The sequence below is a fragment of the Stegodyphus dumicola genome, chromosome 9 (assembly GCF_044657685.1).
Source record: "Stegodyphus dumicola isolate Sdum_Otavi_A_Nest chromosome 9, ASM4465768v1".
Lineage (NCBI taxonomy): Eukaryota > Metazoa > Arthropoda > Arachnida > Araneae > Eresidae > Stegodyphus > Stegodyphus dumicola.
In genome coordinates, this window is record NC_140776.1 from 127,248,516 (window position 1) to 127,267,724 (window position 19,209).

The window sequence follows — 19,209 nt, forward strand, 5'->3', positions numbered from 1 at the left end:
TAGCCCAAAAGGGCTATTAGACTCCAAACGGAATTTTGCGCTGGTTCACTATAAATGGCGAATCAATTCTGAAATTGTTACCTCCAAATCTAGGGCAGCGTATTATTTTTAAACAAATTAAATAAAGAAGAATGTGCATGTATATATATGTACATTCTTCATATTGTGAAAAAACGACGGTACTAAGAACCACCAAACATTGAATAACGTAGTCTTCCACCTGAATATGGGCACCTCGAAGCCCGAATTTTGAATTTCGAATTTCTTTTATTACTTTTTTCATACTGTGTAAAACTTTAATGAATTGTTGATTAACAAACTCAACGATTTGAAAGCGAGCAATGACAACACTGTTGAAATAAAACATTTTTCTTTATTTTCAGCGCGAATTTATTCATATTCGGAAAAATGTTCGATATTTATCTTTCAGTTTTAACTGACAAACTCGGCTGCCTGAAAGCAATATGTTGTCGCAGCCGGAAATAAAATACATTTATCTTTCATGCGCCAGCGTATTGCCATTCAGTAAAGCTTAAGATACTTTCAAATTTAATCTGGAAAGTTACTGAGTAATAAATTAAGTTATTTAAAAGCAATAAACACAATTCTTAATAATATTTTTATACTTTTTAATTGATTTAAATAAAATGTATTGAAGTCATGACATGTTCAATTAGAAATATTCAATATTTTTAAAACATTACACTAGCTAGACTCATTAAAACCATTATACAGTTTGTCTGGTAACTATTTTAGGCGGCGGGCAGTGCGAGCGGCTATTTTGTAAAGAAATAATACAGCGAATATAAGAATATGCATAGAAACCTAACTCTAAGTATTAGATGTTTTTAAATATTTTATAATTTTGCTGTTGAACTTGAATTTTATGTGGACTAAGGGCGAAGAACGTGATATTTAATAAAAACAGTTAATAGGTATATAAATAGTTAGTAATAAAAAGACAAAAAAAAATTAGTTTGCTAGCCAACTGACTAAGAAAATTCAATTCTGATATGATGAAACGAGTAATGGTTGAACTAATATAAAATTATATGCCAACACTTAACAATCTAACGGAAATTCAAAACATATGCCACTATGCAGCTTTTAAAAATTTTGTGATTTTGTTGTTGAACTGCATGTGGTACGCCACATGCAGTTCCACAACAAGTGCAAAACAATTTATACGTAATGATAAAGCTAAAAAGACAAAAAAAAGTTGGGTTGGCAGGAGTGAGTGCAAGAGCAGACTGATAGACAGCAAACTCAACAAGAGCATAAAAAACCTTGGCAAATCTTTTCGGTCGACCGTTAAAATCTGAAATCTTTCCGATTTTGTTACTATTATTATTTTATTTTATATTTTCTCAGACAAAAAAATATGCCATCTTCAAACAAAAAATATCCCTCGGAACCTGCCCTCGGGAGCAGCTGTAAAGAATATTAGGATTCATAACGCAAAAAGTAGAATGATTAGTGTAATTTTTTTTTCCTTCTTTACTCCGTTGTGCTTTCTTTTATTTCGTTAACGCTTTGGAGAAAATGAGAGCGGTTTCGATGCTTTGGCTTCTGGAGATGAAAATCGTATTCCACCCATTTCGGTAACTTATCGTATACCAGTGAACGTGCGAGAATACATCTTGGGTAACTGCCGCTCTCCCTCAGGAAAACACATGATCTACTGGAGACATAAGCTATTCTCTTTCCCATTTAATCAAATGGCATCTGTTGCAGAACAAAACAGACTAGAAATCCCTGAAGTGCGTTACATAAAAATGTCTCTTAGGCAACTCTTGATTAGGCTGCGGGGATACAATTAATACGTTACGCAATATTCTTCGACAGTTAATTACCGAATGTATTCATTACATAATTTATAGCCTCAATATTAATTCATACTAATTAAGTATTTGTTACATATGGAAAATGCGAAACCTTGTAGGGTTACTATCGTAACTCAAAACTAAAATCCTGCAGACCTTACTAGACTGATAGCGAGTTATCACTAATTCTTAAATACTCACAAAATACTTTTAAATAAATACTGTAAACCCTCATCAACACGAATCTCAAGGGACAGAGAAATAAAGAACTTCTATTGACGTGGCACAAAAATTTTATTTCTGGGAAAAATTTTCCTAAACTAACATTTGCATTTTGTATTTGCATGGCGGCATAGATTACGCATGGCGTCTTAGGCGAATTGCTCGCAGACACAACCTTTCTTGATATTCAAAAATCGTTCGATAAGGCTTGCACTGTGGTCTTATTTATAGATTAATGAAATTTAATTTTCTAAGTAATCTAATTCGAATTTAGCTCCTTTTCTCCATAAGAGATCATCGTCCACGCTAGAAACGCGTACTCGCCGAGGTCGATTAAAGCAGGTATACCCCAAGGTTGAATTTTTCCCCTCAAAATTTGAAGGTTCTATGTCTGTTATTATATAACATATATTTGATAATTTAATTTTCACACTTTAAAAACATTGTTTTCGAAAGTCAAATATAATGAGCTCATAATGGGTTTCTAGGATCTAAAACTTTCATTTTTTGATGAAAAAAAATTAATGGTTCATTTGATGGCATTTAAATGATGACGCTGTAAATTCAAAATAAACAATTTTTTGCGTCACACAGCTTCGATTCATCGATGGATGACCTTTATCACTTTCCGAAACACTTTTTTTCCTCTCTAGCAAATTAGCTTCACCTGGAGTAATAAAGCTGTTCACATCCTAGTCGATTATATTAATTGTGATAATACGTTGGCAGATAACAAGACACAATTTTAGTTCTTGGTGACTAATTCTGAGCACACATATTTTCGTTTTTACATCACTATGAGTGCGATAAGGACCCTACAATTTTTTTAATCATATCACATTTTTTCAGACAATGGGCAACATAGACAGCAGAGCGATACACTAGCGATACGATTTTATCATAGCGAGAAGAAGCCAGGTAAAAGTTATTGCGCATTTCAGAAAGTGTTATTTATACAGTTGGCATCTTTGTTTAAATTTTGGATTTCGATTGGACGACAACTTACCCGACTGAAAGATTAATGTTGGTTTTCTGATCATGCCCTTTAGATTACAATACGTGTATGTAGTTAATTAAAATGAGGAATTAAAAGGACTATTACTAAACATAATTAGTAGTTTTCTTTCATATTTTATACATCATATATACTTATGTCTTCCCACAACAACCCCTTCGGAATCATTTATTGTACTGGTTGAGATCTTTACTCTGACATTCTCGGCTCTGGAGGTATAAAATACATCAACTTGCATTTCCTTTAGACTGTGGGAGTAAGGTAAGACCTACAACCCCATTAATTCGAAGCCCACAGGCGAGTTGGTATCGAAACCCTCGTTTGGTAAATTTGACGATCAGTTTAGCTGCGGTTTAACAGGCTGTATACCCTTGTGTGAGTGAGGAATTTCTTCTAATACGCCGCCTACAGTTAGGGGAAGGTCGGAGCGTGCGATATTAATATATTAGAGAATTTTACTTAACGTAAATAACTCAGATGCGATTCTGTTTCGCAAATGTCATTCACTCAATTTACCAACGACTTCCACTTTATTTGAATAAGTCACACAACTGGCCATCATACTTGACAACAAACTCGCTTTTAGATCTCAGTTTTCAACTCAAAAATTAATTTAGCATTTCCATTGCTAATTTAAGACCTCTTCTAGGAAAACACAGCAGTCTTTTTCTTCACAATAAGACGATATTATATGAAAACGTCTGGCCTTACTTTGCACCTCAAAGATATAGGAACATAATGCAGAAACAAATCTCTTATAAAGTTAAAATTCAGCAAAATAAAGTTCTTAGGGAAATTGCCAACGTCCATTGGTTTATAGGGTGTAAGATTCCAAAAGTTCGTGCAATGTGTCTGGAACGTTGAAAAAGAATCGCTTTAGTTCGGTAGACAGAGAACAGATACTCAAGAAGTTAAATACCCTTTATTAATCCAAATAAAGTTCACAGTAGATTCCTTCTTGGAGTTTACAATAAAGCCTCCACTCGGGCTTGAACTCAGGAAACTAAGAAGTAAAACTTAACTCATCTTAACTAAAAAGATATAGCCGAAGCTATCAAGATTCTAACAGTGTTGGTCTCTTAAAGCTAACTAAAGGCGAAGCTATCAAGGGCCTAAAATACGGCCAAGCGTAAAAATAGCTTTAGAGAGAGAATATCCTAAGAGGCGAATGCGCGCTGCTCAGAATATCTGGCTTTCTAACGAAGTCAGTAGAACTTCACAGTTAAATACTTCTCCTCATTAGCATTTGACCGCGATTCTGAAAACACATTCTGGCCGGAAGTTGTAATCTGAAATTCAGAGAGGACAGGAAAGTAACTTTTAACTACAAATTAACTGTTAGATAAATTCAGATAAACCTTACAAGGGAATAGCACAATACATATCGATGTAAAAATCGAAACCATCAAAGAAATGCATTTACTACTCACAAACTACTTGCAATTTTTCAACGGCATTACCACAATCACACAATAAATCTACCAGAACCCTAACTTAATATGCCATGCAGATGGCAACACTTTGGCAAACTGCCAGGCTACCTGGATGAAGCCTGCTGTAGTATCATTGTAAGGTACCATGCTTCTTTAAATTTAAATTCCTAAAACCTTGAAGACAGACAAATGAGTTATTGTCTCGTTGTATCTTCTAAGCAGTGTAAATTCAGAACAAAAGTTCAAGTCAAATTAAAATATTAAGCACAAGGTAACCACGTGACAAGATAAGTAAGCTTTGTCTCAGGTTCCTGAATTTTCTCTAAGCAATTACTGCTTACGGAATTTAAGTTGTCGCAGAATAACCTCCATGTGATAACTGCCTAGGTCTCTTTTTTCGAACTCAAGAACTCTGCACCATGTAACACTTAACTAATTTGCATCCTGGTGAGAGCTGATGAACTAGAAATGAAACCAAATACAAAATAATAAGGTAAATGGGTAATCCACACACACACACAAAAAAAAAAAAAAAAAAAAAAAAAAAACCCACTTATGTGTAACAAAGCGTAATGTGATGGGGGAAATAGAAAGGCTAAAGAAACGTCGAAAGAGAGGCGAAACTTTCATTTGTTGCAAAAGAAGAAATAAATAAATAAATAAACGATTTCAATAGTTATTGCAAACAAATTGGATTACAGATCGCATTAAAGGATATGCGCCATTACAATCAATTATTACCTGTACAAAAAGGCAATGAAGTAATCTGAGAAAAGGAGAATTCAAAATCATGGCTTCACTTACAGTAAAATGTGTCATATTCCAATAATCTTAATTCAGATGGAAGCATTAAAATTTTCTGGAGACATAAAACAGAAACTTATTGACGGGACAGCTAAAAGTGCCTCTGCAAACTATCGATTCAAAATTGTTGCAAATCTGCGTAACATCAAGATAACAGGTAAAAGGACATTTATCGAAGAGTTTGTAAAACTCTGCTCATTACATTCAGAGATAAGTATTATTAGTCTCAATAAATATTTAAAATAAAAAGCAGCTTTTGACTAAAATTATCGAATAGAGCTTATATTCAGTAAAAAATCAGCAATCCTATGCCAAAGCTCATAACTTGTGGCGACAGAAACGTCTTTTATAAATCACAATAACGCTGCAAATGTTCATAAAATTATCACTTAGTTATATTAGGGTATACCAAAAAAAGAGGCAGATTTAATATATCCAATAAAATACTTTTTTTTTTCAGAAAATGGAAAATATTTTAACGTACTTACAATAGTAAAACGTTCCAGTTTAAAGTTGAAAGATAATGTATGGCACATTTCCTCTGAAACTTACTCTGCGGCTCTGCATTCTGTCGGTGAAATTCGTAATCGCTTTTCGAGTATCGGCTTATTAAGGTGGCTAATGTCACTTCAATTCCTTTTTCTTTAAGTTCCGATTTTTAAGGACTTGCAATAATACTCTCAAGCAAAATAGCCATGATTTCAACAGGCCAGCACAATCGAGAGCATAGTGATTTAATGTCCACTGTCAAACCTGTATTCTCAAATTTCTTTATCAGTCTGCGATTGTAGTTTCATAAGATAACTTTCACGTGCAAAGATTGCACGAAGCTTTCTAACAGTCTGTGCATAACACTCGCCATTCTTCGATGAGTTTTCACAATCAAAACTCGCAGATAGCCTTCGATGTCAACTAAGTTGAAATAAAGCTGTGAAATGAACTGACAGTGATATCTAGTCAAATCAAGACCAGCATTCTTAAATCGGAGTATTTATCTGTTGTAAGTATGTAAAACTATTTCCCATTTTTAAAAAATAAAATATTCTTTCGGGCATATTAAATCCCATTTGTAAGTAATCCTATATAAATTAGATATATATTTTAAATAGATATAACCTTAAAAATTTTAAACAAGAATAAAATTATTCATATATTCAATTTTATTCCCCCCATTGTTGAGCTATTTACTCAAGAGGATTATTATTTGAAAGAAAAATCTGATTTGGACACCACATGACTTCATTGTATGTCCTATTAAATTACACACATTTTTGGCTGCGCTTCATTTAAAATTATATCCTCAAATTATTCTAGCTTAATTAACCGATCTCTCTAGGCAAGTTGAAAATGACACCACAATTTGCTAATTTTGAAGTTTAATATACAGGTGGATTTTTGTCGTACGGGAGTCAAACTTCTTTAATTTTACTTTTTTCATAACGAGTGTAAAATGTTCCCAGATATAAGCATAGAAACGCGAAACCGCATTAAAAGTTAGATTTCATTATTTGTCCAAAATTAACTTTTTTTTTAATTTGACATTGCCAAAATATGAATGTTTTCATCATTTAAAATACTTCTGTATTTAAAAATACATGACTACAATCAATGATTGAGAAAGTAAACGCCATGTAAAGGGATAGATATACTTTTGGTACCAGTGATTCCAATAAAAATGGGAGGTGCATAACTAGATCTTATAGCAGTACGCTATACAAAATTTCAAAGTTCTACGGCTAATCGTTTTTGAGTTATTAACCAAAACCAACCGAAATGTGTACATTAAGAAGATGTTTGGAGTCAGCAGTTCTTTCATTTTAAACTCTCATTTTTGGTGAATAATAAGATAAACTTTAGTGAGGAAATTATAGAAATACGCTTTCAGTTTTAAACAAGAAGGTTAAAGTTATAATTTTAATTATTTTAATATAAAAATAAACCTAAACTAACTTTATTTTTCTCTACGATATCAATGCTTCTCCAGATGCTGAAACTGTGACGCTAATTTAGTCAAATCTGGCTCATAGTTAGTCATCTTAAGGCCAATACAAGTATCTGAATTTTCGGTAGTTAAGTTGATCTTTTTCTTACTTAAAATAAATTTCATGTGTGAAAGTATTTGCTCACATTTATAAGTTGAACCGAATGCCCACAAAACAGCAAAGCCAACTTTTTTCAGAGATGAAACCTTCGCAGAAAGTGGATGCCCTACATGCTGATATCATTAAAAGGTCATAATCTTCTGATTTTTCCAATCTTCTCGCAATGTTTTGTATTTATTGGCCCATCACGCTGAAATTACCCCCATCGGTATAGTGGTTGGTGACTATGACTGCCGTAGCGATGGTTCCGGGTTCGAATTCCAGAGAAGGCATGGCTGTAACTGTCCTTCCCTTATATGAAGGCAATGATAGTCACCTATTAGGTGCTTCTGTAATGAAATGGCCACCACTTCTAGCCCTTGTAGTGCGCAAGGCTATTAAATAAAGCGCCTAGCCATTAAAAAAATAACGCTGAAATTTTTAAATTAATAATTTCTAAACTAAAACTTGAAAAAATTGAAATTGACATTTAAATTCAATTTTGATGCACAAAATCCAAATTTCAAAAATATTAAGATTACTGTCATCTATATTTTCTTTCGAGTTGCCCTTTTAACAAGGAAAAAGAAATGAAATTCTTCCTTTTTTATATCTGTTTTCAGCAATATGAATTTCGAAGAGAAACTCATCGCTGCATTTTCAAATATTTGTGGTTATTCCTTGAAGATGTAGGTTGAAATCGTTATAATAGTTCATTATGTCTGTTAAGAATAAAAGCCTTAAAAACTATTCTTTATCACTGAATCCGAGATTATGTTCACTGGTTTAGCAAAGAAATATTTACATCCCATCAAAACACTCTACAAGTCTATTAAGAATTTTTCTTCGGCTTAACTATCGCATTTCCGAATGTAACAACAAATCTCCATATTTCGATTGAATATCCGTCCAAAACGCTTTGAAGCGCCTCTGTACTAATGCTGATTGTTCTACTATCATGTTTACGATCTGAACAACCTTTTCCATTACATCTATAAGTTGCTATGCAGTAAAACATTTCGCAATAACATTTCTTCGAGTATGGTACAATGAAACGATAAAAGGGAGCAACCAAGTTAATTTTCCATAGTTTCACAATCCAACAATTTTTCCTCTCCTAGCTGGAGCATCATCAGTTGTTATGTAAAACAAACACTCCAATACCTGCCCATTCCTGAAATTAGTAAACTCCTGTACTTGACGAGAAATGTCAAGTACCTTTCGTCATGTCATTCGTAGAAGCAAGACCTCACAGTTCTTCAGTGACTTTTTAACATTTATTGATGCAAATCTAATAAAAACTGCAAACCTATCCAAACTATTTACACCGGTACTTTCATCGAGTATAGTGCTAAATGCGCAATTAATAAAAAATCATTTTCGACCTGTTCATCAATATTTTTTGTAATATCTTCAATGCGACCCTGAGCTCTTCTAGTTGATAGTACAATTTTCTGCCCGAATGGAACAGTGTTTAGAGACGCTGACTGAAATACCGAAGGGCCCGGGTTGGAGAAGGCATGGGCGTTTTTATAGGGTCCGTGCGGAATGGGAGCTTTCTAAATATAGGGCGAGCCGAAAGTCCTCTCGAGTGGTTGTTGGTAGGAGAAGAGGGATAGGAGACACTTGGACTCGTCCACCCGGAGTGCTTTCCATCAAAATTGGGGGCGGAACTGAGCAAAGTCATATTCTCACCTGTATGGTGGGTGCTCAAGACTCTTGCCAACGACAAGCACAGTCTTGCAGTCTTTCCTACGATAAATTTCGTAGGCTTGTTCTGATGTTACTGTTAGATATAAGTCACAACAACATAGTGCAATTTATTTAATTCTCTCAATGACTCTTTTTTTATTTCCGAAGGCAATAAGTAAGTGTTCGGATCATTTTTAATGCGTTTTTCAAAACTTCGCCATCTGTAAACAGCTTTCCATTGGCACCAATGCTAAGAGCTGCAACAAAGTTGGAAGATGAAGCATGATTATGGGTCTTAACAAAACTCTTTAATAATTTATTTTATTCTCCAAAATTTAATACATGTTTAACAATGTATTCATATTCTTCATTTGCATTTCACTCATATTTTTATGTTTTGAAGACTGTACACATTAATGTGTCACCATTTTGATACATCCATACTATTCTCTCTACACATCTTGAAATAACCCCTTTTCTTGTTTTTTGTTTATTTACAGTAATAATTTCTTTTAAATAATTAGATTATTTAAGACATAATTATTTTACTGCGCAAATATAACTGAGTCACTATGCTACTGACCAAGTACTAGAGCTGAGAGAACTATAACAGTGTTGCCAGATGCCTGAATCGGCGTTGCCAAAATTATCGATTTCTCCTTGAAATTATGCTACAGTTTTTACTTTTAAAAATAAAAAATTTCTGTTCATTAATGCAGTTTCATAATCAAACAAAAATGTTATTATTTATTTTCAGTTTATGTTTTTATAAAGTGTAGATTTTTATTTAATGATCGTTTCATATTTATATTTTAAAATTTATTTTTATATATTACGCTTGATTTTCAGAACTCAGACGGGCCACTTGAAATTATGAAGTGGGTCACTCGGTGACTGGCGGGTCATAGGTTACCCAGTCCTGCACTAATCTACATTTTATTTTATTTTTCACAAAATGACTGTGTTTTTATAGAAACCGAGAATAAAAGAAATTAAATAACAGGTTTAAAAAATGATTGGTCAAAATATTTTAGCAAATCGGCATTGAGACGATATGATGTCACTTCATTTGTTAATTTTGGTTTGATATTAATCATTCTAATATATAAGCTCAGATTTTAGAGTTGAAATGGCGCATTGCGAGAGTTGAAAGAGCTTTAACCGAAAGCATATATTAATGTATTTCTCTTTCAAACATTTTCTGCGTCTCTGTTAATCCAATACATTAAATGATATTTCTAAAAGTGATTCTTTTAGCAAAGACGAGTTAACAACTATAGAAACTGAAAATGGGTTTTTTATCCAATCAAATGTTTCATTTTGTAAGCTTAGGAAGTAACTCTTTTCACTTAAGTGTAAAAGACTGTAATTATTCTTCTACTTCTTTTGTAAACTTTTATCAATCGATTGAAAGAATTTCAAATTATTTTCGTTTGTTCTATCTGAATAAAATAATACTTTTACTGCTTGGAGTTGTATCAAAAGTTCCAAATACTAAGTTTCCCTCCTTCTTTTGACAATGTTTATAGAAACTGTTAACAAACAAAAATAGCAAATCAGTAGTTGAAAACACTGAGAAATATCAAAATGTTTAATTTAATTATTCTTTACTTTGAAACAGAGGATGGCAACGACTTGTAAACCAATTTAAAATGGAATTCTAAGTTTTAAAACTTTTATTTTGTAAAATAGGAATGATGTTATTTTTATATATTTAAAATTGTGAGTTTTAATATTCCAATAATACAATTCATAAGATGTTATAAGCTTTATTATTATGATACAATTTTGTGCTTTGCACTCTGCGAATAGTTTTAAAATATTATGAGATGAATGAGCTTTAAGGTACGAATTGCTTATTTTAGTTGCTATATCCAGCCTTAGCAGTTAAATCAGCATCTTGGTTAATATGATTCAAAAAGGCGAAGAGGAAAAAGAAGAAAGAAGATAAAAAATGTGTGTCGTTGACATACTCAGATACTCAGTATTTACGCTTACAAGTAATGCCCTCGAAAATGAGATTAATCGAAAACAGTCTGAGAGAGATCATTGAGCAGTCAGGTTTAGGTTCAGATTCAGGTTGAAGTGCAGCGGACACCCATTGGTTAATCATTAGCAATGTGAGTATCGTCCAACTGCAGTATCTATCTTTATTTGAATATTATTTTATGAAGAATTTTGACATAGTTACCATTTTACATATGGTTACAATAAAATTGTAAAAGATGGTGCTGTTCAAACTTATGTTATAATACATAATGGGAAATATACAACAGTGCTTTTACATACATGTAAAATAATATGATTCTATACATATATGCAGAGAGCATTTTGTGCAATTAAATGCAAAGAGTACATACTGAGTACATGCTGAGAGGATTTTGTACATGTACGTGCAAAGAGTACTTACTAAATATATGAAGAGAATATTTTGTAAGTTATTTTTAATTGTTTTGGGTGGGGATACAAATAGTTGATATATGATCCTCTTGTGTTTTTGTCAATCTGTACTTTCGTCAATTTTGTTCTTCAGTCTTTTTGTCAAATAAGTCGTTTTATCAAATCTAATTTAAGTTTTTAAAAATTCGAGTGTGTTCATTATTTGCTTAGCTTATACTGCACAATTCTTCTCCTCTACCAGCGAGGAATAAGATTAAGAGTTCTATATTTCTTCTTAGAGGTTTGGTTATTAATCTCTAGGAATTTTAAGTGATAGTTCTCTATTAATGGGCATTTGATGATGCAGTGGTTAAGATCAACCCTTTACCCACATATATATTGCTCAGAATGAGCTATGTTTCGTTCGTAAAAATAAGTGAGGAAGGGAGCATGTGCTGTCATAAGCCAATTGATTAGATAGTTCGTCTGTATTTTAATGACTTATTTTTGGCTGGTTCTGTCTGTACTGACGTGAGATATAAGTTGTAAGATTCGTCTCCCTTGATTACTATTTTTTCACCCTTTTACCTTATACTTGTTCCCCTAAGGAAATGAGTTGATATTTAAGCTAGGATTTAGGCCAAGGTAGAGTTATTAGATCTGCATCAGCGTCAGTTATAGCAGATTTTCCTGCCTCATCAGATTCGTTTCCAGAAATTTAATCCACAAAATTTAATTGGGTTTTAATTGGGGTTTAATCCACAAAATTTTAGGATGTATATCGAGATTCGAGATAGAGATATCGTAGATATATTGGATGCTCGGGCCATATATTTTGATATTTTTCATAGCTAAAATAGTGGACTAGCTGTCTGTATATATTTGAATTTACTGAATACTACTATACTGAATTTATCAGAATTCTTTTTCTTAAAAGAGCAAATATACACTATGTTATTTTGTCAGAAGTACGTCATTCAATTTACAAAACGCAACTACGCAAAATTAAAGAAACAACTTTAGTATCATATGTTGAAAAAAAACTGGAAGTAAAATTTATGAAAAAAAGGTTTTTAAATACTTTGGGTTACGTCTTCATAGAATTAAGATCATTAACTTAAGTTGACAGATTTTTAATGAATCTGAAATTCTTCAAAGAAGTGTACCTGAAGAGAAAACATTTCCAATAGTTTTGGTGGAACTTAAGGAGAAAAGAATGAATATAATGTTTCGAAATGAAAGAGATTTATTAACTTTAATTTGTCCTTTGCTGTTACAAAATGTCGTTTTCTTTAATCTCAAATTAAAATAATTTAAATTAAATTCTCTTAGTTAGGCTGACATAAATTTAATTCCCCAGTCGACAACAAACACATTTTTCGATGATTTGAACAAAGCTAAAGTTAAAGAAATGACTAGAGAGCCAAAATTGAAGATGGATGTATTACATTTCAGACAGTGACAACCAAGGAGGTTAGCGTAGACGAAGTAAGCATAAAGTCACAAAAATGGAGCCAAGGAATGTGTGAAAAAAGGAAAGTGTCATAAAATGACCTCACGACTTATCAAGGCCGTCATACAGCATACGGATCAGGCTATGAAGCATATTGCTAAATAAAATTACAAGGACCTTGAGAGTAAATATCAACGTCCCCAGGCTCAGAAAAGAGTTTTTTTGGCATAATTTTCATAAAATACCATTGAAACATCCAGTGATCTTCCAGGTTTTTATCATATACGTATATATTTTTGTGGTATAGTTACCATTTGCACATTTTCATGCACCTAGATTTTATCTAACTTAAACAGTTATTTGCAATCCATGTGATTTTCCTATGAATTAAGTAGGAAATCATTTATGTGAAGCATTAAAATTAGAACGGGAAACTTTAAACATCCAAACAACACCGGTTAGGATGTAAACAAAACCAGCTAGAAGTCTGCATATGGCAGCGGCCATGAAAAATCGTGAGGTCAAACCGTGATACTCAGTGGCTTCATTTTCATCGCACGAGACCTACGAGGGAGAGTTACACCATCTATTCTAACCACTTTGGTGACAACCCATGACTTTTAAATAGCTGAGTTTGTTGATTAAAACTGAATGACAAATACAGTGGTACCTCGATATACGAATGCCTTAATATACGAGTGTTTTGAGATATGAGCCGCTGAGTGAGCGATATTTTGCTTTGAGATGACAGCAAGATTTGAGAAACCAGGAATCGCACACTACACCGCTGCACACGACCGCAACCTGCGCGCGCATGTTGGTGCCGTGTGCAGCGTCTAATAGTTTCTCCCTCCTCAGACTAGATCTCAGTCTGTGTACTTGTTTCCCTCATTTTCGAAGCATTTTTGATAAGTTGGGTTCGCGTTTTTTGCTTTTTGTACATTTACAAAACATTATCACATTTATTTTTATAACCATGGGTCCGAAGAAGATGATGTCTATTGAATTAAAGCGTGAAATCATAGAAAAACATGAGGAAGGTGTGCAAATAATTGACTTGGCAAGGATGTATGGGAATAGCACATCAATGATATGTACTGTGCTTAAACAGAAGAAGTTGATAAAGGGTATAACTCCAGCTAAGGGCGTTACAATAATTTCTAAGCTCCGCACCTCTCTCCATGAAAAGATGGAGAAGCTACTAATTGTGTGAGTTACAGAGAAGCAGCTTCAAGGAGGAACCTTAACACAAAGCATCATATGTGAGAAGGCATGAGCGATTTACGATGATTTGCTGAAGCAGATCCCACACATTTCCACGAACAAGGAATCGAAAAACTTGTTTAAAACCAGTCGGGGCTGGTTTGACAGGAAAAGGACCGGCATTCAACCCGTCGTCAGGCATGGTGAGGCAGCAAGTTCGGATGTGAAGGCAGCTGAGGTTTACAGCAAAACATTTTCCGAACTGATAGAAGCCAAAGGATACATCCCCCAGCAAGTCTTCAACTGACGAGACAGGGCTTTTCTGGGAAAAGATGCCGAATAGGACTTACATAACGGCAGAGAAGAAGACGATGCCAGGTCACAAACCCATGAAGGATAGATTAACTCTAGCACTTTGCGCCAATGCGAGTGGCGATTGCAAAATTAAGCCTCTGCTAGTATAACAAATCCCAGAGCCTTTAAGTCACATAAGATTTTAAAAGAAAAACTGCCAGTTATGTGGAGAGCAAATCCGAAGGCATGGGTCACCAGGAAATTCTTTGTGGAGTGGATAAACCTGGTGTTTAGCCTTTCTGTTAAAAATTATCTACAGGAAAACAACCTACCCATGCAAGCCCTTCTCGTCCTCGACAATGCCCTGCTCACCCACCCAATCTCGAAGATGATCTCGAGGATGAGTTCAAGTTTATAAAGGTTCTCTACCTACCACCCAACACCACTCCTATCCTGCAGCCCATGGATCAGCAGGTGATTTCTAATTTTAAGAAGTTGTACACCAAGGACATTTTTCGGCGCTGCTTTGAGGTGACAGTTGACATTTCAGAGCAGAATCTGAACACCCGTGCGGCTTACTAAGACTATTCGGGTCTAGTCCAGGTTCCGCAACTATCCGGGGCAACACCTCATGGGCCCTATAAGGGCATACATTGATCCTGTATACATGCTTACATAGTTCATAATATATGCTTACATAGTTACATAGTTCATGACAGACATAGTTCATAGTACGTGCTTATACACAAGTAGTTCATAATACATAGATCTTTCATAATACGTGCTTACATAGTTCATACATATACATGCTTACATAGTTCATATTTCCTTACATAGTTCATATTTGCTTACATAGTTCATAATATATTGAGCCTGTTACATAATACATACATAGTTCATAATATATTGAGCCTGTTACATAATACATACATAGTTCATAATAATTTTCATTGACCATAATACATACATATTTCATAATATATACAGTGGGCCATAAAATACATACATGTTTCATAATATAAACAATTAAAAAAAAAAGAGAGAGAGAAGAGAAAGATTGACTGGGAACCATTCCACACTGCACAGATCTGTTCCCAATTCCTCCAGTTTCTGCATTATCATGCATATTTTGCTGCGAAATGCTGGCTGTTTGATCAGATAACGCTTATGAGAAACTGCCTGTTCCGGAAGCTGCACATGCCACTGTGCGGTTAGAGGGCATTCAGTCAAGTAATGGTCTGGTTTATCAATGGCTCCACAGACGCAACTTTCGGTATTTGCAATTCCTCGCTCATAGTAATAGGAGGGGAAAGGCCCATGCCCCATCGCAAATCTCGTTATTTCTGGCTTTGAGGTAACGGAGAATGCAAACCTTACCCTTCGAGAGTTCTGGAAGGGCCACTTTAACATCGTGATATGCCTAAGAATTATTGATCAGGCCTGGCTGGGTGTAACAACGAGAACCTTAACCTCTGCATAGAAGAAGCTGTGGCCTGAGGCTGTAGTTGAAAGGGTCTTCGAAGGATTTGAAGTGCCAGTGGTAGAAGAGATTGTTTCCCTGAGAAAATCCATGGGTCTAGAGGTGGATGAGAGAGATGTGAACGAACTCGTCGAGGAACAGTCTCAGGAGCTGACAACCGAGGAGTTACACGATCTACATTCGCAGCAGCATACGGTGCTTCAACGAAAAATTAGTTTTGAAGATGAGCCAGAGATGGAGGAGGTTGTTCCTACAAGAGATATAAAGGAAATCTTGGGAATTTTGGAGAAAGTTGTAGAGTTCGTTGATAAAAATCCCCCCGAAAAAGTTGCAACTGGTCGTGCATCGGAGTTGTTCATCGATAATTGCCTAACTCATTTCCGCAATATCCTGAAAGGGAGGAAGAAACAAACCTCCTTGGACAGTTTTTTCAAACGATCTGCAGGTGAAAATGGCCAAAGCGTGAAGAAACAAACGAAGCCCAGTGACGAAAATTAAGCGCTTCCGTAAGCACTTCACTTTTTCTTTTGATTATGTTTTTATAGAATATGCATTTGTTATTTATAAATAAATGTTTCTTCTTGTAAATACATTTTTCTTATTCAAAAACACTTAACAAAACAACTGAGATGGTGTTTTGGGAGCTGGGACGGATTAAGGGTATTTCAATTAATTTCAATGGGGAAAATTGCTTTGAGATACGAGCAGTTTGACATGCTAAGAAGGTTACGGAACGAATTAAACTCGAATATCGAGGTACCACTGTATCTTATATTTTTCCGAATGGCAAAAATCTGATGAGCTGGACATAAAAATGTTTTATTTCGAACAATGTTGCCACTACTCGCTTTTAAATTGCTACGTACAGATTCTTCATTATTTAATAATATAATTTTTATTGTACAAAATTAATCAGAAAACGTTCGCAAATTTTAGCAGTCTTTAAAAGAATACTCACGCTCTTTCAGAGGTTCAATTATGCCACTTTTCACAGCTTTGGGTATAAGACACAATAAATCCACAACTACAAAAAGAAAAATTAAATGAATTAAACAAGTATTCTAAAAATATAAATGAAAATCCTAAATTTGGGTAAAAAACGAAAAGAATAATTTCATGCAAAATTATCAGAAAATTTCCTAACTATTGTCTTATAACATCACAAAATGGTGATGACCAGGTTAAACACTATACCCTTATCCAATGGCAAAAGAATAAGAATAGAATGGAAAGATGTCTATTAAAATTACTGTCAGTTACGTTTTAAAATTAAAAGGAAGAATGATATTTTGATGATAAAAATCATTTTAAGCTATGTCACAAAAGCATGACACTTTGTTATACACTCAGCTATAAATTATTGACGAATGCAAAATAATTTAAAGTATGTTAGGAGAAACTACACTGACGTAGCTAAGGTGGGGCAAGGGGAGACATCTGTACCCAGGCGCAGCATCGAGAGGGCGCCAAGTAGTTGTAACGAAATTTTAGTTTGAAATGTTTTCAGTTCTTGGCAAACAGGAGGGGGTACGCTATTTCAGTTAGACCGGGCGCTGAAACCGGCTCCATGAAACTACATATTTTTCACAGATATCATGAGTTCTAGCTTGTGCTTTACTTATGTATGGATTTTTTTAAATGTTTATCACAAAACAGAACTACTGCGTATACTTACTTTTCGCTATCTCACAAACGTACTGGACAACATTCACGATGTAGCAAAGGAAGTTAAAAACGCCCAGCTTCTTATTGCAGTCTTCGATGGCATCGTCGAAAGCTTTGTTGCATCGTTCGTATGGCGTCCCATATTTGTTGTTGCATACGCTCACCATACTTTTCAGCCAACGGAACATGTTGCGAATGGCATTGACTGTAAATATTCAAATAATTTTGAGCGTACTGAATAAAAAATACAGGATTTAATTCTAAATTTAAGAACTGATAAAAGCGATTATTTGAAACGCGATTTAACATTCATAAAGACATGCAAAACAAAGTCTTACATTAATTGATTTATTCAAGTCGTTTCTCACTTTTTCCAAATCGGATACCTTGGCGTGATCGGGGATTTCCTGTCAAGGATGCTAAAATCGAAATTTAACTGCCTGTAACTGCCTTATCTTGTAAGATTCCAAACTTTGAATGTACTGCAATGTGTCTGGATCGTTGAGAACTGATAAGTGAATAATCGCTTAGTTCCGAGAGATAGAAAAGTAAACGTAAGAAGAGTTAATTACCTTTTATTATTCAAAATAAATTTAACAGACGACTCCTTCTGGGAGTTACAATGAAGCCTCCCCTTGGGCTTGAACTCAAGAATAATAAGCAATAAAACTTAATTAAAAAGATATAATCGAAGCTATAAAGGTTCTAACAGAGTTGGCCTATTAACGCTAACTAACGGCGAAGCTATCAAGGGCCTAAAGTACGGCCGATCGTAAAAATAGCTTTAGAGACAGCCAAAAGGCTAACGCACGCTGATCAGAATCTCAAGCTCTCTCAGGAAGTCAGTAGAGCTTCACATTTAAATACTTCCTTCTCCTCATTCGTATTCAACTGCGATTCTGAAAATACGTTCCATTATTTAAGTAGCTTACATACAGCCACTTCTCAATTACAGAGTTCTTGTAATTTCTATAAAACAATTTAATCATACGTAATTTTTAATAAAATTATTGTAAAATTTAGTTTTCTATTTTTGAACCACCATGCTGTTATCAATAGAAAATACACAGTTTTATTACAAACGTGAGAAAATTAACAGTGAACGATGGAATATATTCATCACTTCGTTAAATGTTTGTGTTTTGAATATAGTTTCTAGAGAGCAATTTTAGGATATTCGTAACGTTGAGTGTTTGTATTTGTATCTATATGCAATTTAAAATAATTTTTTTTATTTTTAAAAGCCAAAAACTGCCTGCTTAATTTTATCTAATAAAATTAAAATGTTCTGCAATGAACTAACAATAACAAGTACGTGCAGTTTGTTGAGTGAAGAGATATTCAGACCATTACTTTCCATACAAGGCCCTTTATTAATCTCACAGCATGTTATAAGTGCATTTTTTATACTATAGTTTCTCTTAAACATGTTCTCTGTTATGTGTACCACTGTTGCGTACGTACGGGTTCGTAACAGATTAAATGCAAAATCGTAATAGGTTAATAAAATTTGTTCTTATCAAAAGAAATATATCATAACGCTTGAATCTTCCTCAAAGATATTCGTTCAAATGTTCACAATATCACTCAGTATAATGAGTAGGTTATACTTCAAACTACTAAAAACATTAAAATACAAAGCAATACAAAGCGTTATCTAAAGAG

The 19,209-nt window shown here is 34.1% G+C and overlaps 1 protein-coding gene across 1 annotated transcript in view; it reads right to left on the minus strand.

Annotated features, from left to right (window-relative positions):
• LOC118179875 (DC-STAMP domain-containing protein 2-like) overlaps positions 1-19,209 on the minus strand; it is a 78,846-nt gene that overhangs the window by 42,481 nt on the left and 17,156 nt on the right. Inside the window, exons 5-6 of the mRNA XM_085823123.1 lie at positions 17,555-17,749; positions 16,838-16,903 (exon numbers count right to left, since the gene is read on the minus strand). Of these exons, the coding sequence (XP_085679249.1) occupies positions 16,838-16,903; positions 17,555-17,749 (261 nt within the window). The remainder of the gene's footprint in view (positions 1-16,837; positions 16,904-17,554; positions 17,750-19,209) is intronic.